Here is a 26,591-nt window from a genome sequence, read left to right on the forward strand (position 1 = left end):
TCATGCCTTGTTATCGAATTAAGAAGCTCCGTGTTCTGTGTTTTGTTCAGCTGTTCCGCGAAATTGGTGTGCAAAGAGTTGATTGTTTTATTAAGTAGATAGAGACTGTTTGTGAATACTTCTATGTGTACGTATGTGAATATATATGCCAAGAGGATGTGATGGAGTCCAAAGAAGAGGGAGGATGATTTCCCTTGGACGTAAGACAAAAAAAGTTGGCGCATTTCCTTGAAAGGCCTGAACTTTAGAGAGAGACGGAGATTGAGGTTGCACCTGATTTCGTAATAGTTAGAATTGAATGTGAATGACATATTTCGTTTAGATTAAAAAACCTTTGCTGTTTTATTCTTCTCTTTAAAACTATCAGTAGAAACATTCTGATATGCAACTAGGTTTATTACTTTAAATTGAGTGTTCATCAAGAAAAAACATTGAGATTTCGTGACCTTGCACTCAATGACTTATACATTTTCTAATTATAAAAAAAACTTTAATCTATATTATATTAGTAACTTGCAATTTAATTGAATGTATAAACTTGCTATTTATACATTTTATTTGTATTTAATTGAATCAATTTAAATTTTGCAACACTTGTTGTGCTGTATAGTTATTTGGATATCAAAGGGCTCAACTTATTCAATAGGTATTACAACTTATCTTACCTCCTCTATAAAAATTATATTATAAGATAGGAATATACTAATAGTCTTTATTTATTTAAAAATTATTTTTTTAATATATAAAAATTTTAAATTGAAAGAAAAATAAAAAATAATTCTTTAATAAAAAGTACAGGTAAGTGTTGAACTAAAATTTATCAATTTATGCAATATATTGCTTGTTAGCTCATATCTCAATATATTTTATTAAATTATTTCTTTATAAAAATTATCACAATTTACTATAATTAAAAACAATGAATCCATATTAATGGAATTATTTTAATAAATTACTATAAATTATCATAATGTATCAACTTAAATTGAAAATACAAGATATGAAGAAATTATTTAAATTATTTTTAATTAAAAAATTAAAAAAAATTCAGTTCAAAGCAAACGGAGAAATATTTTCCGATAAAAAATTATTAATAAGATTATACTGTTTCTTGTGAAAATAATATTATTAGTTAAAAATTATTATATTTAGTAGAAATAAATATATGTTAAAATAATAAAAAGATATAAGCATCATTTATTTATTAATAAATTGAATTTTTTTAACTTTTTTATGCTAGTAATATATTTTATAAATATAAAATATCTCATATTAATATTAAAATATTTTTATATTTAAGTTACTAATATTAGTAAAATTTTAATATCTTAATAAATTACCAAATATGAATACAATTTTAGTATTTTAAAATTAAATATGTTTTTTTCAAGTTCATTTAGGATAATTTTGAAGAACTACATACACTTTTTTTTTTTAAGGTTAGAATAATTTTGAAAAACTCAAAATTTGCTTATGTATTTATACATATAGATACATTAAAAACACATTTCAATTTTGAGTTAGCTAAACATATTTTTAAATTGATTTATTATTTGAAAAGACAGCATAATAGACAAATTAAAATAATTGATCAAAACAAGTCTTCTTTGATAAAAAACTTGGACTTGAGTGTCAAAACATGGATTTAAATCTGAATTTGACATATAATTCACCGAGACCTTAATTTAAAAAAAATATTAAAGTTAAAATAATTTTGAAGTAATTTTAAGATAATTTGAAAGATTGGAACATAAAAAGATTTTAAAAGAAAACGAGAGGGGGTTCTGGAAAGAAAGAGAGATCGTGTGAATTTTAGAGAAAGAAGAAAAAATGTTTTAGAAAGAGAGAGAGAGAGAGAAAAACTTTTAGAGAGAGAAAGAGCGAGAAATATATATAGAGAGAGAAAGAGGTTGTTAGAAAGAGAAAGAGAGAAATATATAGAGAGAGAATAGAGAAGAGAAAGTAAAAAATTTAGAGAGAAAAGAAGAAAGAATATGATATTTTGTTCCAAAAAATTGTATATTCTACATCTATCATTTATAGACATGAATTAGTAGAAGAGCATTTTTATAAACCATTAAAATTCTTGATGATGTTTTTGGATTTGGACATTGAGATTATAAATATTAACAAACTTCTAGTTTTTTTAAGTAATAATAACTAATAATGTTGGATCCCAAATATTCTGATTCATGTTTTTCTAAAATTAAAGTATGTGAAAGTTGGATTTTGACCTCATTACAATGCATTTTGACATAGCTCTTAGCTCAAATTTAAAAAATAATATGATTCAACTTTACACTTATTTAAATGTAGTAGGTAATAGTGAAGTTCGAAAGGCAGAATTGCCATAATACGTGCCTTCTCTTTTTACAGAAATTTCTCATACGATGCTACAATTTATTTCTTCGTACGAGAATATTTTTATTTAACAACTGCTTTAACAATAACTTTAAGTCTTAAAAGCATAAATTATAGTTCACCCGCATACTCATTACATAATTAATTTTTGAATTTTGTCTTTGTTAAATAGTTAATTGTAATTTATTACACTAAAAATTAAGGAATATAAAACACACAATCTATAGTATTAAATATGTGCTGTAGAATTTACAAGCACAGTGAACATATATATATTTGCTTCAAATCTGAATGACTTGAAGTAGAATCTCTGCAACTAACATGAAGGGTAGCAGAGCTTATTTTTTGTAATATTTATAGTGTCATGATTTACTGCATTACAAACAACTTCATTGTGAAGTTCCTCAGATTCTTACCCAACAGTCGAAGGATGATAAAGAGTAGAAATCAAGAGAAGATCATTTTTTCTCCTCACAATCAGGCCAAATTCCTCAGTCATATCTAAATCTTTCTCATTTGTCCCTCCAGAGATTTTCCAATCAAAATGATACAAGAGTTGTGCCAATGGCAGCATAACATTAGGTCTCGAAAACAAAATTCCCGGACACATCCTCCTTCCGGCACCAAAAGGGATATATTCAAATTCTGTACCTTTGTAATCAATTGAAGTATCTAAGAACCTTTCTGGGGAAAATACTTCAGGATCGCTCCAGAAATTTGGATCTCTTCCGATTGCCCATCCATTAACAATAACTCTAGTCTTGGCAGGTATATCGTATCCGTTGATCACACAATTCTCCATGGATTCTCTTGGAACTAACAGAGGTGCAGGTGGGTGGAGCCGGAGTGTTTCTTTGAAGACTGATTCAAGGAACTTTAATTCATGAAGACCGTTTTCATTTACATTTGCTTTCGAGTTAAAAACCTGTCTTACCTCGGTTTGTGCCTTTTTCATCAATCCTGGGTTTTTCAGCAATTCAGACATTGCCCACTCCAAAACTGTGGATGATGTATCACTCCCAGCAACAAATATGTCCTGAAAACATTTGCAACTTAATAAACTTCAAATTTAATAGGAAATAACGTTTCCAAATAGGGAAACAGAAATCTAAAGCGACAAAAACTTGTTCTGTCCCGGCACTTTCACCTGCGGGTAAAGCTATTATTTTTCTTAACTCTCAATCTACTCTGTTTCCAAGGTGCTGGGACTGGTGCATTTTGTTGATGAATTTTAAGAATTTCTTAATTTTGTCCTAAACATAGCTTAAATATAAATGATCAAGCAAATTAAGGAAACAGAAATTTGAATAATACAAAATACACAGTTTAAGTCAACATGACCTTTTCAAAAAAAGGAAAATCAACGCTAACCATTTCAGGATTCTAAATAAAAATATATTTGTGCGTACATATGTCTGTGTGGGAGGGCCGTATAGGCAACATGCAGGACAATACTAACCATGATAATTGCTTTGATGTTGTCATTAGTTAAGGTAAAGTGGAGGTCATGAGCACCATATTGTTGACGCTTTAAAAGAACATCAATTAGGCATTCCTCTGTTTCTGTTCTGTTTGATCTCCTCTGTTTGCGCTCACTGATTATGTTTTCAAGTATCCTATCAGTCTCTTTATGCAACTTCTCCAGTTTAATCCTCATCCCACTAAGCAATTCCAGCACTTTGCTTGATGGGTACATATCCGAGAGGCAGAATCCCGATGCCAGCTCCAAAATTTTTCTGACAATTGACAAGAACGCTTGTTGGTCCTTGGACTTTCGACCAAAGGCTGCTCGTGATGTTATTCCATATGTCAACGAGAAGATTTTATCAGATAGATTGATGACTGATCCTTCATTTAGAGATATTGTTTTGATGAGATCCACTACCTCTTCTTCTCTGATATATCGAAAAGACTCTACACGTTTAGGACTCAGAAGCTCCATGGTGCAGATTTTACGCATTTGTTTCCAGTAGTCACTATATGGCGCAAAGGCGATGCCTGTGGAATTGTAGGATATGATCCTCGAAACAAGGATAGAAGGCCTCTGAGAGAAAATAGTGTCGTGGGTTTTCATGATTTGTTTGGCAATTTCTGGGGAGGAAACAAAGATGGTGGGAACTTCACCAAGCTGTAGAAACATGAGAGGTCCGTATTTTTTAGCCATTTCTCTTAGGGAGTGATGAGGTAATGGACTGATCATTTGGTGCAGGTTTCCAACTAACGGTAGCTTCCATGGCCCCGGGGGAACATTGGGCGAAGTGCCCTTAACTTTTGAGGTTTTAACAAGTTTCAAAACTTTAATAAGCAGCAGAAGAAAGGCAAAGAGGATTGTGGAGGAAAGAAACTGAAACTCCATTTTTCTTCTGTTTCTCCCACTTATTATTATTATTTTTTTCTTTCCGGCTGAATTAAGTAGGGTTCATGAATATAAAGATGAGGAAAATCTTTCTTACTGTCTCCATGGATGTAACACCCAACATTTATTTTTTTTAATTTAATTTAATTTTTTTATTAATATAATTATTTATTAATTAAATTAAATTAAATTTAATTTAATGAAAATAATAATAATAATAAAAAGTCTGAAAAATTAGTTAAGGATTTAATTGAAAATAATTTTGAAAAAAAGTGGTAAAAATTTAGGTTATAAACGTATTTAAAAAAAAAATCGAAAATCAGGGGTCAAAATACAATTTAAAAAAGTTACACCACGTCAGATACCCGGTTAGCAGCCTCGACCAACAAGGACGCGCCAGGTGGCAGAGGCGCTGACACGAGGAGAGTCACGTGGGCGATCCGTATGCACGCGATCGAACGGCTGAGATTCGTTCCCGCGCGTACGGACGTCCCAGATTGAAAACGCGCACGGACGGCCATATTGAATCGCGCACGGACATCCCAAATTGAATCGCGATGAACGGTTCAGATTCACTCCCTATTTAATCGCGATCGGACGGTACAGATTAAAAGTAATGGACGACCCAGATCAAAAGCAGATAGCTATAAATAACCTCATCCGCACCCAAACCCTAACCCTAGCTACTAGAGCCCCTTGCTGGAGAAGACAACTCAGCTGCCGGGGAGACGACTGCCGCCACCCGCTGCCGCACTGGAGCAATTTTCAACCGCCAAACGAGGTAAAAATTTCTCTTCTTACACGAAATTCAATTTTAAACCCACCCATGACCAAATTGGAGTGAAAGAACCGGACAATTGACCGAAAAACGCTGCCGAAGCTCAGCAGCGCCATCGCGGAGTGTTTCGAAAAATGCTGCTAAAGCTCGGCGACGCCACCACAAGGTGTTTCAAACAATCCCTCCAATGAGACCCTTCTCGATTCCCGTTTGATGTGATTTTTTCACCGTTGTGATCATCGTTTTCTTCTCTACAGGTTGATTGAAGCAAAACACCCAATTGTAACGTGAGCCGGAGGAGCCGCCGCACCGGAGAGCCCACCGCCGGTGAGTTTTGGTTTTCTACATTTTTTCGGCCCACCAAGGGCCCTAAGTGTATTTTTCGTAGGAACCGATGCAAGTTTGGCTGAATTCGGCCGAAAATGACCGAAAACAGCCAACTCGAGGCGAGTCGACGTCGCACGCGAGGGCACTGTCGCCAGAGCACGGCAGAGCCGCCATGTTGGATTTTTGAAATTGGCCGAGTAGGCCTTGAGACTGATTTTTGAGTTTATATGGGACACTTATAGGTACCGTAAGCGCGTTCCAGTTCCAAAAAAAAAAATTCAGAGAATTTAGGAACCGCATGTAGGCACAGTAACTATTTAGTTTTCGGCGTCGAATCAAGTAAGAACCCCTCACTCTATTTCCTATCATAGATGTGAAGTTTGAATAAATAATAATACGATCTTTTATACAAGTTAGATAAATATGCATAATTAATTACGGATTGCTACTGTAGCCCGAAATCAGACATTGTTCTCTGTTGATTCTTATTTATTTATTTTACAGTTTAAAGGCATGATGGTATCTGGTTTAGGGTTTTAAATGCATGTATTACTGTCTTACTTGACAATTGTATGATTTTGGGATTTAAGATATGATTGTGTTACCGGGTGCATGTTTCTTGTTTATGTGATTGTGTTTAATTTGGTAACGGAGATTAAGGAGAAACAGAAAAGGGATGTGATCTAATAAACATATAAAATGACAGCCTCACTAGATGTCCTAAGAGATGGTGGACGGATTAAGTTTATAGGGAACCCTACCGTGAACGTTGTCTTATACCGGACTGGGTATGGAGACTTAATCATTTGGCGCTCATACCGGATGGGGTATGTGGACGGTCCTGAAATTAAGATTGTTAAGAAAAATGGTTCACGTGTAGCGGAGACACCCCTATGGATCTCCATGGATACTAGTAGACTGGTGAAACGAGAAACGGTCATAATTAGTTATTGTTAATAAATATGAATTTATGATATGTTCTATGTTACTGATTGTGCATGAAGTTATGATATGTATGATGTTATTGTTTTTATATATTGTTTTCATATATTCTCCAATGGTAAGTAAAAAAGTAAATTGTTTTACGTTTAATGAATGTATTGGTTTAAATTTAGTGCTCAATTAGTTGTTTTTGGTTTTTTATCAACATTTACTTTTGTGCCGGCGATATAGTGTGATGTGCTTACTGGGATAGTGTAACTCACCATTTATTTAATCATTTCAGATCAGGAGGATCTGGTTCTCGAGCCCGATCCGTAAGAAAGTTGCGAGTAGATGCTAAATACTTTATAGTTTTATTTATTTTTTCCATTTCTCGTATTTTTTTCAGAAAATATATTCCATGATGTTTGTTTAATACTTTTAAGTTATCGTATAAAGGATGTTAACCTTAATTTTTATTTCGCTTCCGTACTCAAATTATTATATACATTTTCTTTTAAATTTCAGGGGTCATTACAATGGAGACAAGTCTTGCTGATTGCATAAGAAGAGAACAAAAGACATGAAGAAATAGTTATTGGACTCTTTGGCATTTTGTTTGTTGCATGTGGTGTGTGGCATTACATAAAATAGATACTCCATTGATGACACAACTTTACAATCAGAACTTGTGGTTATCCTAATTCTTTTGGCTGGAGAAATTTCTACTCGCCGTAATCAATCAACCAAGCTATTTGTTGCTTCTGCCTGCCACGAAACAAGAATTTATATATCTTGACGATACATTACGTATTCTGAATGGCATCGGTTTTTTCTATCCGTAAAATTACATTCATAAAATGTGTCTGCTGAAAAATTCGTGCTAATGTGATCTTAGATCACGAAAGAATTTAATTTTAATTTGTAAGATTGATGATAAATGAAGGATTTGTCTTATAATAATTTGAATAGTCTAATCTTGTGTTGAAAATATACACGATTATTAAATTTTTTACAAAAATTTAAACGATATTAGTATATCGATTATTTGATTTTGAACTTTTAAAAAATGATTATTTGGATTCAAAAGTTATTAAGCTGATAGTATTTAGGCTTGAGCTTGGGATATCACAATCTTGCTCGGAAGTTCCTTATAAGTACAAATATATATTTTTTAAAATATAATAAAACTATTACAAGAAATCTCTGAAGATTGAACTGCAGCCATTCCCTTGTTATCAACTGCGTTGCTAGCAAACAAGCCTCTATGACCCTCTTGTCAGTTCCGTTCCGAGAGTCAAAAGCGTTAAGCTGGAATATCTATATCTATATATATATATATAAATAAAATACTGTAATTTGCCTAACAAATATAATCTAGATATTTATTTATTTATTTTTTGTGTTCATACAATTTGAATCAGACATTGATTACTTTCAACTAAATCAATGCAGAAAGTAGGTAGCTGCAAGCAACTTAATGCCTTTTTATTTATTACTGAATAATCTTGTATGGCTTCTACACAATTTCTAAATTGTACTTAGAAAATAAGCAGTGCGAACTACAGAGTCTGCAAATATTTGGTATACAAGAAAACCATATTAATTTTAATAGATTGTAATGCTCTTATTTGATAGATAAAGGATGATAGCTGATGGGAATGAGGACAAGATCATATTTCCTTCTCACAGTCAAGAATATTATGGTGCTATTTACAGTACAAGAAGTATATTACTCTACATATATGAAGTCCTATGCAAATACAAACTAGATAATAGACTTATCAACCAATTGAATTTCTCTGATATTTATCTCCAGAATGGGCATGAAAGCACATATTATAACTGGACCTCACTAGTGGAAAAGCCAGATAGCAGAACATGTACGATTTATGACTAGATTGTCCCACGTATCTATTCAGCATAATTGTTGTGCCATTTACAGCACAGTACAAGAAATACATCGCACTACATATATGGAGTCTTATACAAATATAAGTAAACCATAGACTTGTTAACCAAATAAATATCTCTAATATTTATCTACAGGATGGACATGAAAGCACATATTCTAACTGGACCATCAGTAGTACAATAGTCAACTATTATATTGATTCTAATATGATGATCGACATCAATGCTTTTCCAACCATTGAAAAATCAAAATAAAGATACGCGTATGCAACCATAAACAGATTGAGTATCTTAATCTTTATATTCCTGCATCTCAATATTTTGGGATTGTCATCAGACCACAACTCTTATGCATGACTATATCATACTACTAAAACCACAGGAACAATAATTGTTGTGTATCATCAAATTGATAAAATCTATAACACCAATCACCCCATGACCAAAATCTCCAATTTATGAATCATACCACCAACTCTATTGTATGCTTATGGAAAGAGAATGCAGAACTTTTTAATCGAGAAATATACAGATGTGATGAAGTATGCATTTAACTGAGTTGTAAAGGAGGAGACAAGCCATATATAAATAAAAGGACAAGTATTTATGGCTATGTTAAATCTTTATTTATTATCATAAGGGAAAAACGGTTTTTAAAAAGAAATGTATAAACGAAGTAGACCGTGTCCTATGGATGAGGTTTCACAAAAAAAGAAAAAAATGTTGACATGAGTTATAAATTACTAGATTAGTATTGTAAATTATATATTAAATTAGTATTGCAAATTGTTATATTAATTGCTAAATTACTAAATTAGTGCTATAAATTAGTGTTATAAATTATTATATTAGTATCACAATTATAAGAACTTGATTAGCTGGTTTTTTGTGTAATAATTTATATTTCTTTTTCTGTGATGTAATTATATCTATATATTGTCTCTGAATAGAAAAGAATAATCATCTCTGAATTATTTAGAAGTTCTATTGTTTCATATGGTATCAGAGCGTTCTTCCTAAAGGATCTCTTGAATCAAATCTCATATTTCTCTTCGTAAAATCAAATGTCTGAATTAACTCCTTTCGTATCCAACAAGAAAACAACACCAATTGTCATCCACCATGGTAACTCTACATTTTCCAGCAATATTATATTAGATGAGACAAACTACTTATTATGGTATCAACTTATGGAAATACTCGAAATAAAGCTGGTTATCTTACTAGAGAAACGGAAAAGCTTGTACCTAAAGACCCCAATTACAAAACATAAGTCACCGAAAATTAGAAAATAAAGAGTTGGCTTATTGACTCAATGAGTCCATTCCTCATGCAGCAATTTATTCGCCTTTCCACAGTTAAGGAAATATGGGAAGCTGTATTAAGAACATTTTATGATAGACCAGATAAAACCCGTCTATTTGAGTTAAACCAAAAGACCTTTTCTACCGGACAAAATTGTAAACCATTGTCTATTTACTATAATGAACTTGTTACTATTTTTCAAAAAATTGATCATAGGATTGCCTCTCAAGCAGAAGTAGTTGAAGGAATTGTCCAGTTGCATTCTACAATGGCTAGACTTCGAGTTCATATTTTTTTAAGTGGACTTGATTCTGAGTTTGATCAGGTTCGTGGAGAAATCTTGCGAAAAGATCTAAAACTGGATTTAGAGGGTGCATATACATATGTAAGAGAAGACTACTACTAACGACAAACAATGGGAGGTTCTCGAGTGATCTCAAAAAGTTTAGCCATGCTTGCCAACCAAAAATTACATGGATCATCCTCGACATTAGCAAAAACTTGAAATAATCAATTTGTTGGAAAGTCGGACAATTTTATATGCAGCCATTGTGGTGAAACTGATCATTCTACACAACGATACTACGAAATCGTTGGTTATCCTGAATGGTGGGATTTCTTAAAGAAACCACAGAAAAAGATTGCAGGAAAAGCTATGATGATATCATCTAAAGAAGTTGAATGTAATCCGGAGGATAATTTGCAGTCTTTAGCAAATGTTGCTCACCCAAGTATTATTAATCAAGCAAATATTTTTTCTACAACTTTTAAGAATACAACTTAGAATATTGATACAGGTGCATATGATCATATGACTAGAGACCCTAGCCAGTTACAATCCATTCACGCATCTTCTCAATCCGTTAGATCTACAGCTAATGGAAGTATAGCTCTTATTACTGGAGAAGGATTTGCTATTTTGTCTGATATACTCATCTTGGATACAGTTCTTATTGTCCCATATTTTGAATATAACCTTTTATCTGTGAGCCAAATTACCTTATCTATTGATTACACAGTAACTTTTTGGCCTTTTTTTGTGTATTTTAGGATATTCTGACCCGAAAGATTCCTAGTTATAGTGTTAAATGAGATCAAACTCTTCTACTTAGAATTGACAGAAAATGGATAACAAAAAGTTAGTTGTGCATGTAAAACTAGTAGTGAAGAGAAAGCTCGAATAACTATATGGTTATGGCATAGAAGATTGAGATATCTTTCTTTTAAATATCTTCAAAAATTGCAATCACATTTATTTTTGAATTGGAATGTTTCTAATTTTCATTGTGATATTTATGAACTGGTTAAAAATCATTGTATTCCTTACTTACCTAGTATAAATAAATATTTTGAACCTTTTATTTTTATACACTCTGATATTTGGAGCCCTGCTACTTCTCTGTTTAAAGCTTTATATTTTATTACATTCATTGACGAATGTACTAGAATAATTTGGGTGTCCTTACTTGAGAGAAAAAATGATGTTTTCACAGCTTTTCAAACATTTCATAGTTTGGTGGGAACTCAACATCAACGCCAGATTCGTACTTAAGAATTTGATAATGCAAAAGAGCTTGTTGATGCAAAATTTAAAATTTTCTAAGCCAAAAAGATATTCGATATCATACCTCTTGCACATATACTCTGCAACATAATGAGTTGGCAGAGAGAAAAAATAGGCAAATAATGGAGGTGGTAGTGGTTCGTGCATCACTTTTTGGTATGAACATGTCTCGGTTCTATTGGGGTGAGACTGCAAAATCTACTGCTTATTTAATCAATCGGATACCTTCCAATGTATTGAATTTTCAAACACCACAACAAAAGATGAAATCTTTTTTCTCCATTCCACGTGTTCTAAATCTTGAACCAAGAGTTTTTGGATGTACTCTTTATGTTCATATTCTTAAGAATCTCCGAAATAAACTTGATCTGCGTGCAAAAAGATGTATTTTTGTTGGTTATTCTGATTTTTACAAAAGATATCGGTGTTATGACCCTCAAATTCAGAAATTACATGTGATCCTGGATGCTTCTTTTCACGAGGTAAAATCTTATTACTCAGAAAGAGTTCATGTACCTTTTTTTTAGGGGGAGAAATATGATGAAGAGAATGTTTTACAAAAAAAATAGTAGTAAAGGAGATGAAGATGTTTTCCTTGAGGTAAAAAAGATGCATGAAAATATTGAGAGAAGTAGTCAAGAAAATTTGGCTAAGAATGATAATGAACTAATGATTCTTTTTGAAAATATGTTAAAATTATCAGTAGTTGCAGATTTGCCTTTGATAACACAATTAACCGAAGAATCAACTCAGAATGTCCAGAATATTTCACCTCAGGTAATTCCAAATCCTATATTTAATGAAACAAATATTTCTTATGAATTTATGACTCTTAGATATCCACAAAAATCTAATAAAAGTGTTCCAAAAAAGTAATATAAACCTGATCCTAAAGCCAAAGTTAAATATCTTATTAATAATTATGTCTCCACTATAAGTTTTCTAAGTCATATGCACTTACTATTAATCAACTATCCGAAGTTTCTATTCCTAATAGTGTGCATGATGCATTGCAGAATGCAAAGTAGAAAAAGGCAATGAACGAGGAGATGGAGGCTTTGCAGACAAATTCCACATGGGAACTAGCTCCATTACCCAAAAGAAAAAAGACTATTGGGTGTAGATGGGTGTACGCAGTGAAACTTAAAGCAGACGGAAGTATCGATCGATATAAGGCGAGACTAGTTGCAAAGGGGTATACGCAGAAGTATGATCTAAGTGATCATCTAATGCCACCTGGAAGATGAAGCCCGAGTCAAAATTAAAACATTCAATTTGAGTAGTAATTTCCACATTATACAATTAAGTATAAAGAAGTTATCTGAAACCTTTTGACTGATCTGACCAGGACGAGATCTAACCCTTCTAGAACAGATAAGTATGTCACCTTGGTGGAAAGAGCTCCCACCACTCAACCCAGCAGTCCATTTAAGGCAGTAATATGACTCATATTCTGTTAGGATCCGAATATCCCAACAGGTACCCACAAAGAACCCAAAGTATCTGGATTGAAGCATGTGCAGCCTTCAGTTCCTTCGTCCCTACAGAACCGGTCAACAATATCCCCACTCAGTTAAAGAACCGCGCCACTTACAACCACTCCGCAGCAGCAGCTCTCCATAACCGAAGTATCCCTTATCTTTTATTTGAATTTCGTGTTCGTAGAAGTAGAAATATATCCTCATCTTGGAACTCATTTTTGAGTAGTTAACGACCTTCGGAGGTTGAAGAAGGCAGTGAATAAACAATCTCAACTTTCTGGTTTCTTTTCTCACCTTAAGTAGAAAAGCTATCTCCTTTTAATCCTTACTTTGATTGGGACCTAACACATTCATCCAAGTGCCATATGTATATTTGCGTCACTATTTTTTTCTCACAAAACAAGCCAGCTTTTTCACCAATTTAATACTTGTCAAATGGTGAGAATTCCTTAGTAGCTTTTAAATTGTGCTTTGCTAAAGCTTCAGATTGAGCAATTATTTGACGGCTAGCAAGCACAAAAGAGCGATTCAAAACAACAAAAACAAGAAAAACACAACCTTAAATCCAACACCATATCTCCCTAAGATACGTCATTCTCACAACCTTGTTATAACTGATAACATAGGGATGTTGTTGGCAACATTTTTGCAATACACAAGCTCAATACAGATGTCCAATCTGTTCAAACATACAATGATCATAATGTCCTAAAAAGTTAATCTCTAAACCGCACACAATTAAAATAAAGTAGAAAAAAAATTAAGAAAAGACGTAAGATTTAACATAGTTCGGTAAGTGTGCTTACATTTACGGACAAAACTGAAAATAAATTTTTTTTATTATAATTAAATGAGAGAATACATCATTAATAGATTCATAAATCCTTAAATAAAGAAACTATAAAGATTTTTTTCTCCCACAAAACTCTTTATTGTATACATAAAATATTTTTCGGAATAAATATAAAATATTTCAAAAATGAACATAAAATATCTTTCAGATTATAGATAAGAAATCCTTGTAATCAACAATAATGATGACTTCTAATAGCAAGACAAATATATGAATAAAAATAAAGTCATTAATCATGCATCATTTTTAAACTACTTAAAAAGGCTTCCAGTAAAAGAATTAATTTCCGCGATAATCGAGTCGTGTGTGCTTCTTCACATTCATGTTTTCTGGCAGCAAATTCTTTGACAGTTTGCCTTCTTGTGCAAGTCTCTCTTCTTGGTTGCAAAAACCGACATTTTCCAGTTGTATATGCCAAATTATCCATATCTATCTGACAACGAACAAATCAATGTAGCATAACAATAGAATCCACGGCTCCATCACCAATTTCCATGCCACGGAATAAAGTTAAAAAAGGAATTGCCCTGAATAAGCACCCCATATCACCAGCCAATGTCAAAAAGAACAATTCATAGCTATAATCACTAGTTGACGAACAGAAAGTGAAAAATAGAAAAATCATCATAAAAGAATAATGATATACCTGATTTATGATAGCCTCTCGGCCATCAGAACAGCTGCACCTTTTCTCCAATATTTTCTAGGCAGTCAGGAAGGAAGAGGATAAAGAAGAGACTACCTCTGTTTCGAGTCTTCGAAATGTAATCTGCCATTGTTGGCTCGCAAATGAAGTTTGCTAAATAAGAAGAATCGGCCATGAACGAAAGAAGACGACAAGAAAATTGGGAGTTGCGATAAAAAACAAGAAGCAGACGTGAGTTGCCTGAGGTTTAAAGCAGTTAATTGAATAACTGGTATAGCCGGACCAGTAGAGATGACTTCAACAAATCTGACTTGGGCCTAGTGATGAATCAAGAAAACTTGAAATTCCTCCGAATCCGAAATTAATTAATAAAAACCAACTGTTCTGCCCACCTAATATATATATATATATATATTATTTTGAATTAAAATCAACATACATATAAATAACATTATATATATATTTACAAAGTTAATGACAGATACCTCCATTTCGTCCTGGAAATTAAGAAGCTGAGAAGCACCAAGGTCATGGGCAAGATGGAGCTTCATGAGTAAAAATTGCATCAGCTAATCATTAAGTTATATTATGTTATTGAGTCTTAAAGTTTTGCAAGGTAGGTTTTTTGTTTCTATTTGAATGGCGTTTTGATAGATAGATATATATATTCCTAAAAGTTAATCATTAAGAATGATTTTATAAAAGATATCTCAAGCTAAGTTATATTATGTTATTGAGCCTTTGAGTTTTGCAAGGTAGACTTTTTATTTCTATTTGAAAGGCATCTTAGCAGACAATTAAAAAAGAAAACTGTCTGAGATTGATGTCATACTCCATAAGTTGGTTTCATTAAATTATTAGGATTATACTGCAACCCTTATCCTCTTTGATCGATCTTTCGAAATATTCAGTGATGTGCTTTTTTTTTACATAACAAGATCTCGACAAAATATGGTGTACAAAAAACTTATAAAAAAAATTAATAAATGACATAAAAATAAATTGTGGGTTTCTGGACTTACCTATATTTCTTCCAGTTGGCATAATGTCAAGCCTTAAATCTTCTCCAAACATAATAAGAAATTCTCACAAGATTTTAACTCCCTAACAAACACTGGTACAAGCCTCCTCTTCAGACAAATCTCTGTAAAATGAACCTCTGATTCAAAAACAATGCCAAATTATAGCATTATCGATCATTTCCACATAATTAATTGTAAATTAAGACATTATTTACTTATGTTAGATTCGAATAGAGATATAATTAATTTTGTAAATTAAAATAATATTAAATTAATTAATAATAATAATTTTAAATTAAATTAATACACAACTAAATAAAAATAATAAATTTATAATAATTTTAAAATTAAATAAATATTAAATTTTATATGAAAAATCTTTCCACCTAAAAAAAAAAAAATTACAAGTCAAACTTTAAATCGAATTCTCTATCAATAAAAATAAATATAAAATAATCCACTATAGACTAAATTCAGAACAATTTTTTTTGTGTGCAGAACTTACAAGAAAAAGTTAAACAAAATCAAATTTAAACTTCCTTATAAAAGGACAAAATTGCTCATGTCACTGCTGATGTCACCAAATAGAGAGGATGAAAACGACCTTTTTTTTTTTCTCTCTTGGCAGCCACTCAACCTCTCTCTCTCTCTCTCTCTCTCTATATATATATAATTCTCTTCTCTTTCTTTTTTCTCCCTTTCTTTTCCTCGCAGCCTCTCTCTCTTTTTCTTTGAAATTTTTTTTTTTTGGTGCAACATACATATATATATATATATATATGAGCTGCAGCCCTAACTCCTTTTTTTTCTTTTAAATTAATAATTTAACTTTTTTTTTAAATAGGTGGCATCTTAAGAATCTCTCCCTCCAACTCATGATATTCATTCATCTATTACTCAATTTTTACTCAATTCTCCTATTTTAATACATTTGATACTTGTCACGAATTTTGGTCACTATATTAACCAAATCAGTCTAAATTTTCTTTAAAGAATTTATTTTCATTGTATTTACCCATTGATTTTGTATTTCTTGAAAGCTTTCTGACTCCCCCTCTTCAATAACTGTAATATACTAAGAATTTAAATATCTGATAGATAAATGATATGTTCTGTTTGACCTTCTAACCGGAGATTCTTCAATAATTTGAAGTAGAGGGGGCTGATCCTCCTGCTAAAGATCATCATTTACATCTACTGGTATTGACACATAATCACTTACATCTCTTTTATTACTGATATTTTTAATTTTAAGAGGAATAAACGTAGGAAAATAAATCTCTTTACTTGTAGTCTTCTCAAATATTTCAAAATTTAATAGGGTCTTGTATTTATCAAAGATTACATCTTTCGACCTAATGACTTTCTTCTTCACTGGATCCCATAACCTGTACTCAAATTTTGTATCTTCATAACCCAGAAAAACACATAAAACTATCATGTCATCAAGCTTCTCTCCTTAGGAACATGCATAAATATCTTGCAACCAAAAACTTTAAAATGAGAATAATTGACATCCTTCCTAGACTATACTCTCAAAAGAATATCAAAATCTAAAAGAGCTTATAGAGATCGATTTATCAAGTAGCAGGCAGTGTAGAGTGCTTCACTCCAAAATGGTTTTGGTATATTAGAAATTTTTAGCAAACATCTGAACATTCTCTAGTATGGTTCTATTTGTTCTTTCAGCAACACTATTGTGCTGAGAAGTATCTGTAACAATCTTTTTATGTCTGATTTCGTACTGTAAATTGTAATTCTCAAATTTTTTTGAAGTATATTCACTATCATTATCACTGCGAAGACACTTTAAAAATATTCATTTTTTTTCTACCATAGCATTGAACTGTGTGAAACACTGTAGAACCTAATATTTTTTTTTTAAAACAAACACTCAAACTTTTCGTGAAGCATCATTAATAAATATAACAAAGTATCTTTTATCACCTAATAATTTCATATGAATAGGACCACATACATTAGAATAGACTAACGCAAGTAAATTCATTTTTCTTTTAGAAGAATTGCTAAAAAAAATTCTATATTGCTTACTATATAAACAATCATCACAAGAATTTAAATTTGTACCTTTGGCAAAGAAAATGAGAGACTTCTTTGTTAGAATCTGCAATCATTTCTCACTCATATGAGCCAACCTCCTATGCCACAAATCTGGCAAAACATGTTTTTTTTTACTGCATTCATAGTATCTCTAATTATCTTCACTTGAGTCTTGTACAGTGTGACAAAATCTATCCCTTGCAACTACAATTGAATCTTTGATGAGTTTCTATTTTCTACCACTGAATGAGTTTTAATAACTATCAAGATCTAAAACATGTGTAGAAATCATATTTAGGCGTAAATAAGGCACATATCACACATTTTTTAGAGTCAATGTGCAACCAACATCTATCTGCACATAAATATTACCAATACCCATAATATTTGCATAAATGGTATTACCCGTATTTACTATGTCAAAGTTCCCTGCTTTATACATAATAAAGGCATTCCTCCTAGGTGTAGCATGGTAGGATGCTGTTGAATCAACAATTCACTCAGTATCAAGATCAATAACATAATCATGATCATCAACAAAAGAAAGTACAACAAGTTCTTCATTATCAGTTACACTTGTTGTGGTACTATAATCATCTGTTTTTTTCTGATTATTATGTTCTCTTTTCTAAATTCTACAGTTTCGTTTCATATGTTCTTCCTTACCACTATGATAACAACTGAATTTGTTTTTATTATATCCTTTAAGATTTATACTTTTACTTCTACCCCTGCTCTCTGTGACAAGGACTCTTGAGGTATCACTGCTCACATCCTTCCTTCTAATTTTCTCATTATAGAGATTTTTTTTACCATAGATGAAGATAAAACACCGTCTGGAGTAGAGTTACTAAAAGACATTACCAAAGTTTTCCAACTATCTGGCAACGAACTCAAAAATAATAATGTCTGCATTTCATCATATAGAGTTTCATAATATTCAATTAATTTATCAAATCTTAGAACTCATTGAAGTGTTAAGCCATTGACTGTCTATCTAGCAGCTTCAGATTCACTAACTTTCTAAAACAAAAGCTTTATTTTGAATATTTTTTCTCTCATACATATTCGCCAATTTTTTTCACAAGTCATGTGCATTGACTTCATTGCTTATGTAGTGATGGATACTGATATCCACCCACTGTCGAATAGTTCTAACAACTTTACTGTGCATTTTTTTTCAATCATCCTCTGATTTTTCAACTGACTTTGCAGTTCCTAATTTTATAGGATCATACTGATTTTATAATAAAAAAAATCTTCCATCTCTGTCTTCCAAATTGAATAATTTGAAGCTATCAGTTTAATCATATTATCTATGTATTCGTCGATTCTAATTTGCACGATTAATTCTGGACCACAAATCAATTAACAAATCAGCCAACCTGCATATGATATCACTTGTTGGGTCTTGAACATAAATATAATTAATTGTGTAAATTAAGACAATCCCAAATTAATTAGTATAAACTATTAATAATAATTTTAAATTAAATTAATGTATAATTGAGTAAAAATAATAATTCTAAAATTAAACATATATAAAATTTTTACATAGAAAATACTTTAGTGTGAGAGAAAAAACAACGGGTCAAACTTTAAATCAAATATACTATTAAAACCAAGTACAAGACAATCCAGTTATGGTTAAATCCAGAACAAAAAGAAAACTTTTCTTTGTGAAGGACTGAAGGAAAAGTTAAACGAAGTCAAATTTAAATTTTTCCACAAAATGACGAAATTGATGATGTCATTGTTGATGTCACCAATGGGAGAGAATAAAAACCACTTTTTTTCTCTTTCTCTAGTCGGCCACTCAACCTCTATATTTATATATATATATATATATATCTTCTCTTCTTCTCTCTCTCTCTCTTTCTTTTCCCCCCCACAGCCTCCCTCTCTGTTTCTCGGAAGATCTTTTTTTTTTCGTGCAACACGTATATATATATATATGTATTAGTTGCAGCTACCTAATTCTTTTTTTTTTCTTTTCTTTGAAATTATTAATTTTTCCTTTTTATTTTCAATGTGCTGGATCTTAACAACTTCAACTACATCAATGCAGAAAGTAGGTAGCTGCAAACAACTTAATGCTTTTTTATTTATTACTGAATAGTCTTATAGGGCTTATTCACCATTTCGAGATTCTACTTAGAAAATAAGCAGTGCGAACTACAGAGTCTGCAAATATTTGGTATACAAGAAAACCATATTAATTTTAATAGATTGTAATGCTCTTATTTGATAGATAAAGGATGATAGCTGATGGGAATGAGGACAAGATCATATTTCCTTCTCACAGTCACGGCAAAGGCCTCAGTCATGTCTAAATCTTCATAATTCATTCCTCCAGGGAGCTTCCAATCGAAATAATACAACAGTTGTGCCAACGGCGATATAATATTAGGTATTGCAAATGAGATGCCCGGACATATTCTCCTTCCTGCACCAAACGGGATGTATTCGAAATCCTTTCCCTTATAATCAATTCGACTATCAAGAAACCTTTCTGGGTCAAATATTTCAGGCTCACTCCAATACTTTGGATCTCTCCCTATCGCCCACCCGTTAACAATGACTTTGGTATTGGCAGGTATTTCGTACCCCTTGATCACGCAGTCCTCAGAAGATTCTCTTGGAACTAACAGAGGTGCAGAAGGGTGTAGCCTGAGTGTTTCTTTCACTACTGATTCAATAAACTTTAGCTCATGAAGTTCTGTTTCGTCCACGTATCCTTTCGCATCAAATACCTGCCTGACCTCGGTTTGTGCCTTTTTCATCAACCGTGGATTTTTCAGTAGTTCAGACATTGCCCACTCCACAGTTGTCGAGGATGTTTCACTCCCAGCACCAAAGATGTCCTGAAGCAGAAACGAGAAATGTAATTTCAGTCTGAGACTCTTGATAGAACCAAGACATAAACTTCGTCAAATAATTCTCAGCATAGTTCCATACACGTGATTGTTTCATAAAATTTTTTTGTCAAATAATAATGTACTAAAAATTTTAAATGACACAATCACGTTATGAAAATTACCTTCTTCCACATTCTGCTTTTTGCAAAATTAACCGTCCATTCTAATTATTATCTATTTAACTAAATATGTATATGTTGGGTACTAACAAAGATAACTGCTTTGATGTTGTTGTCAGTCAAGGGAAGATCACCATCTTGCTGAAAGTTTAAGAGAACATCAACAAGATCTTCTTGCTCTGGACTCGTTGCTCCAGTCCTCTTTAGTCTCTTTTGTTTGTGGTCATTGAGGATGTCTCCAAGAACCCTATCACTCTCTTTATGCAGATTCTCAAGCTTAAGCCTCAATCCACTCACCAGCTCAAGCACTTTACATGAAGGGTACATATCGGCAAGACAGAAGCCTGATGCTAGCGCCACTCCTTTCTTGACGATGGAAACAACTGCCTCTTGGTCCTTCCATTTACCACCAAAGGCTGCTCGCGATGTTATGCCGTATGTCAACGAAAAAACCTTTTCACTGAGGTTGATAGGCTAACCTTCGCTCAAAGAGATAGTTTTGATTAGACGCGCCACCTCTTCTTCCCTGATCAACCTCAAAGAGTGGACACGTTTCGGGCACAAAAGTTCAATGTTGCAGATTCTTCGCAGTTTCTTCCAATAGTCACCGTATGGGGAAAATATTATGTCTGTAGAATTGTACGCCAGTATGTCAGAAGCAACAAGACGGGGTCTATTAGAAAATACGATGTCATGGTTTTTCAAGACCTCTTCTGCGATTTCTGGAGAAGAAATAACAACGGTTGAGACTTGGCCGAGCTGCACGTGCATCAAGGGTCCATATTTCTTGGCCAAGTCTCTTAGCGAGTGATGGGGGAGTGAGCAGATCAACTGGTGTATGTTGCCTATCAAAGGCAGCTTCCATGGCCCTGGAGGTAGCTTTGCTGCTCTTTTGTTTTCGGCTTTTGGATACTTAACAATTTTCAGAATCAGAAGCAAGAAAAGAAAAGTAAAAAAAGCGGTGGAAAAGAAAGATTCAAACTCCATTGAAGACTAATTTTTATTTTACAGCTATAATATGTTTCAGCACCCGTCTATCTGCAGATTTAAAGAGTCCTTGGGAAGTTTCAGCAGATATGTTTTCTTAAATAATTTAATAAAATAATAATTCTAAAAACTTAACTGAATGAGTACGATACAATCAACATTGATATTTTAACGACCTAATTAAATCATTAAATTAAAAGTGTATTTAATTTTTAATAAAAATATAAGAAATAAAAGTTGAACACTAGAATTCTAATTTTGATATTATTTTAAAAAATTAATAAACTAATCATCTCAAAAATTTAAAGAATTTAATTAACTGTTTAGATTACCAGAGATTTCATATACATTTATATATATATATACACACACACGTATATGGATATATATAACAGCACGTAATCTCACATTTGATCCCTTATCACCAGCCAATGTCAAAAAGAACTTGTTGACAACAATTCATTCCTATTATAATGACTAGATAACGAACAGAAAGTGAAAAATAGAAAATCATCATAAAAGAATAATGACATACCTGATTTATGATAGCCTCTCGGCCATCAGAACAGCTGCACCTTTTCTCCAATATTTTCTAGGCAGTCAGGATGGAAGAGGATAAAGAAGAGACTACCTCTGTTTCGAGTCTTCGAAATGTAATCTGCCATTGTTGGCTCGCAAATGAAGTTTGCTAAATAAGAAGAATCGGCCATGAACGAAAGAAGACGACAAGAAAATTGGGAGTTGCGATAAAAAACAAGAAGCAGACGTGAGTTGCCTGAGGTTTAAAGCAGTTAATTGAATAACTGGTATAGCCGGACCAGTAGAGATGACTTCAACAAATCTGACTTGGGCCTAGTGATGAATCAAGAAAACTTGAAATTCCTCCGAATCCGAAATTAATTAATAAAAACCAACTGTTCTGCCCACCTAATATATATATATATATATTATTTTGAATTAAAATCAACATACATATAAATAACATTATATATATATTTACAAAGTTAATGACAGATACCTCCATTTCGTCCTGGAAATTAAGAAGCTGAGAAGCACCAAGGTCATGGGCAAGATGGAGCTTCATGAGTAAAAATTGCATCAGCTAATCATTAAGTTATATTATGTTATTGAGTCTTAGAGTTTTGCAAGGTAGGTTTTTTGTTTCTATTTGAATGGCGTTTTGATAGATAGATATATATATTCCTAAAAGTTAATCATTAAGAATGATTTTATAAAAGATATCTCAAGCTAAGTTATATTATGTTATTGAGCCTTTGAGTTTTGCAAGGTAGACTTTTTATTTCTATTTGAAAGACATCTTAGCAGACATTTAAAAAAGAAAACTGTCTGAGATTGATGTCATACTCCATAAGCTAGTTTCATAAATCATTGCCCTGACAGACACTGGTACAAGAGATCTGGAAGTAGAAAACAGAGATCTGGTATGTACTAAACAAGGCCAAATTATAGCATCATCAATCATTTCTACATAAAGACAGTAAGTAGAAAAGAAGTAACCCAAACTAACTTTATAGAAATTAAGAAGAGATGAAATAAATAGATAACTTAGCTCAATTTACAAACATAATCTAGATATTAATTTTTTTTTGGGTATATTCATACAATTTAAATTAGAAATTGCTTACTTATATTAGCTCTCGAATAAGGATATAATTAATTGTGTAAATTAAAATAATTTTAAATTAATTAATAAAAATTACTAATAATAATCTCAGTCTACATTGATATATAATCGAATAAAAATAATAAATAAATAATAATTTTAAAATTAAATAGATACTAAATTTTATGTAAAAAATTCTTGAATGTAAAAAAAAAAAAAATTATGTATCAAATCAAATCTATTATCAACTAAAATAAATAAAAAATTATCAACCAAAGATTAAATTCAGAACCCAAAAAATTTTACTTTTGTTTGCGTAGAACTTGAAAAAAAGAGTAAATAAAATCAAATTTAAACTTCTATAGAAAAGTACGAAATTACTGAGTTGATGTCACCAGAGAGAATGAAAACCACTTTATTTTCTTTCTCTTGGCTGCCACTCAACCTCTATATATATATATATATATATATATATACATATATATATATATATATAGTTCTCTACTTCTTCCTTTTCTCTTCTTTTTCTTCTCTCTCTTTCTTTTACGCACAGCCTCTCTCTCTTTTTCTCTGAGCGTGCAACATACATACATATATATATATATATATATATGAGCTGCAACCTTAATTCCTTTTTTTTTTCTTTTCTTTTAAATTACTAATTTGTTTTTTTTTTCACTGTGTTGGATGTTAACAATCTCTCCCTCCAACCACTCATTTATTACTCAATTTTCACTCAATCCCTTTGTCTTGATGCAGTAATGATCGTCATGAATTTTATTCAATATGTTAACCAAATCAGTCGGAATCTTCTTCAAAGAACTTATCTTCTAGTTCATTGTATTTATTAATTGATTCTGCACTTCTTGAAAGCTCTCTAGCTCCCCTCTTCAATAATTGTAATATATTCAGAACTTGAATATCTGATAGATAAATGATGTATTCTGCTTGCCCTTCTAATATGAGATTCTTCAACAATCTTAGATAGAGGCTCCCTGCTTCCCATGCTCAATATCATCATTTACATCTACTGATACTAACATATAATCACTTCCATCTCTTTCATTACTGACATTTCTAATTATAAGAGGAATCAACGTAGGAAAATGAATATCTTCACTTGTAGTTTTCTCAGATATCTTAAAATATTATAGGATTTTATCTTCATTAAATATTACATCTCTCAACTTGATGACTTTCTTCTTCATTACGTCCCATAATCGGTACTCAAACTCTGTATCTCCATATTTCAAAAAAACACATGAAACTGTTCTGTCATCAAACTCATGTCTCTGTTTATTATGTACATGCATAAATGTCTTGCAATAAAAAATTTTTAAATAAGAATAACTGACATTCTTCCCGAACCATACTCTAGGAGGAATATTAAAATCTAAAAGAGCTGATGGAGATCGATTCATCAAGTAACAGGCAATGTAGAGTACTTCACCCCAAAATAATTTTGGTAGATTAGCCATTTTTAGCAAACATATGACCTTTTCTATAATGATTCTATTTGTTCTTTTAGCAACACCATTTTGCTAAGCAGTACCTGTAACAGTCTTTTCATGTTTGATTTCTTACTGTAAACAATAATTCTCAAATTCTTTTGAAGTATATTCACCACCATTGTCATTGTGAAAATATTTTAAAAATATTTATTTTTCTTTTTCTACCATAGCATAGAACTGCTTGAAATATTGTAGAACTTGATTTTTTCTTTTTAAAACAAAAACCCAAACTTTTAATGAAGTATCATCAATAAATGTAACAAAGTATCTACTACCATCTAATGATTCTACATAAATGAAACCACATACATCAAAATAAACTAACTCAAGTACATTCATTTTTCTTTCAAAAGAATTGCTAAAAGAAATTTTATGTTGCTTACCATATAAATAATAATCACAAAAATTTAAACTCGTACCTTTGGTAAAGAAAATGAGAGACTTCTTTGTCAGAATCTAAAATCTTTTTTCACTCATATGAGTCAACTTCTTATTCCACAAGTCTAGCAAATATCTTTTTCTGCTGCATTCAGAGTATCTTTAATTGTTTTCACTTGAGTTTTATACAATGTGTGACACAATTTACTCATTGCAATCATAATTGAACCTTTGATGAGTTTTCATTTTCTACCATCAAATGAGTTGTAATAACTATCAAAATTTAGAGCATCTGTAGAAATTATATTTAAACATAAATCAGGCACATGTCGCACATTTTTTAGAGTCAATGTGCAATCAGCATCTATTTGCACACAAATATCACCAATACCCACAATATCTACATAACTGGTATTACCCATCTTTACTCTGCCAAAGTTCCATGCTTTATACATAGTAAAGACATCCCTCCTAGGTGTAATATGGTATGATGCTATTGAATCAACAACCTACTCAGTATCAAGACCAATAACATGATCATGATCCTCAATAAAAGAAAGTACAATCAGTTCTTTATTACTAGTTACACCTACTATGGTATTCTGATCATCTACCTTTTTTCTGATCATTTTGTTCCCTTTTTCAAATTTTGCAGTTTCGTTCATATTTTCTTCCTTGCCACAATAATAACAACTGAATTTGTCTTTATTGCGTCCTTTAAAATCTCTACGTTTACTTCTACCCCTACTCTTTGTGACACGCACTTGTGAGGTATCAATGCCCATATCCTTCCTTCTAATTTTCTCATTATAAAGACTATTTTTACCATGGATGAAAACAAAATACTATCTGGAGTAGAGTTACTAAGAGACACTACCAAAGTTTTCCAACTATCTGACAACGAACTCAAAAGTAATAATGTGTGCATTTCATTATATAAGTTTAATTTCATAATATTTAATTGATTTATCAGATTTTGAAACTCACTCAAGTATTCTGCTATTAACTGTCTATCTCGCAGCTTCAGATTTACTAAATTTCTGATAATAAAAGTTTTATTACTAGCATTTTTTTCTCATATATATTTTTCAATTTTTTTCACAAGTCATGTGCATTGATTTCTTTGCTTATGTAATGATCGATATTGATATCCACCCACTGCCAAATAGTTCTAACAACTTTACTGTGCATTTTCTCTCAATCATCTTCTGATTTTTTAACGGGCTTTGCAAATTTTAATTTAATAGGATCATACAGATCTCTACAATAAAAAAGATCTTTCATCTTCGTCTTTCAAATTGAATAATTTGAAACTGTCAATTTAATCATAGTACTTATGTATTCGTTCATTCTAATTTACACAATTAATTTTGGACCACATATCGATAAACAAACCAGTCAACCTACATATGATACTACTTATTGGGTCTTGAACATGGATATAAGTAATTGTGTAAATTAAGAT

The 26,591-nt window shown here is 31.7% G+C and overlaps 2 protein-coding genes and 1 pseudogene across 2 annotated transcripts; all 3 read right to left on the reverse strand.

The window, feature by feature from the left end:
* Positions 1–2,559: 2,559 nt before the first annotated feature.
* LOC110808653 (cytochrome P450 71D10-like) lies at positions 2,560–4,771 on the reverse strand. The gene is made up of 2 exons (XM_088218706.1): positions 3,821–4,771; positions 2,560–3,397 (listed from the first exon to the last, which is right to left on the reverse strand). The coding sequence occupies exons 1-2, from the start codon at positions 4,715–4,717 to the stop codon at positions 2,774–2,776; spliced, it is 1,521 nt and encodes a 506-aa protein (XP_088074832.1). The 5' UTR covers positions 4,718–4,771; the 3' UTR covers positions 2,560–2,773.
* A 15,033-nt stretch (positions 4,772–19,804) lies between these two features.
* LOC148266522 (cytochrome P450 71D10-like) lies at positions 19,805–20,953 on the reverse strand. Its single transcript, XM_088218707.1, has 2 exons — positions 20,717–20,953; positions 19,805–20,453 (listed from the first exon to the last, which is right to left on the reverse strand). Exons 1-2 carry the CDS (start codon positions 20,951–20,953, stop codon positions 19,830–19,832), a joined length of 861 nt encoding a protein of 286 aa, XP_088074833.1. The 3' UTR covers positions 19,805–19,829.
* A 147-nt stretch (positions 20,954–21,100) lies between these two features.
* On the reverse strand, positions 21,101–21,613 carry LOC148266523 (cytochrome P450 71D7 pseudogene; annotated as a pseudogene).
* Between the last annotated feature and the right edge of the window lie 4,978 nt (positions 21,614–26,591).

Source organism: Carica papaya, chromosome 4 (genome assembly GCF_054855325.1).
Source record: "Carica papaya isolate Zhongbai chromosome 4, ASM5485532v1, whole genome shotgun sequence".
In the NCBI taxonomy this organism is placed as follows: domain Eukaryota; kingdom Viridiplantae; phylum Streptophyta; class Magnoliopsida; order Brassicales; family Caricaceae; genus Carica; species Carica papaya.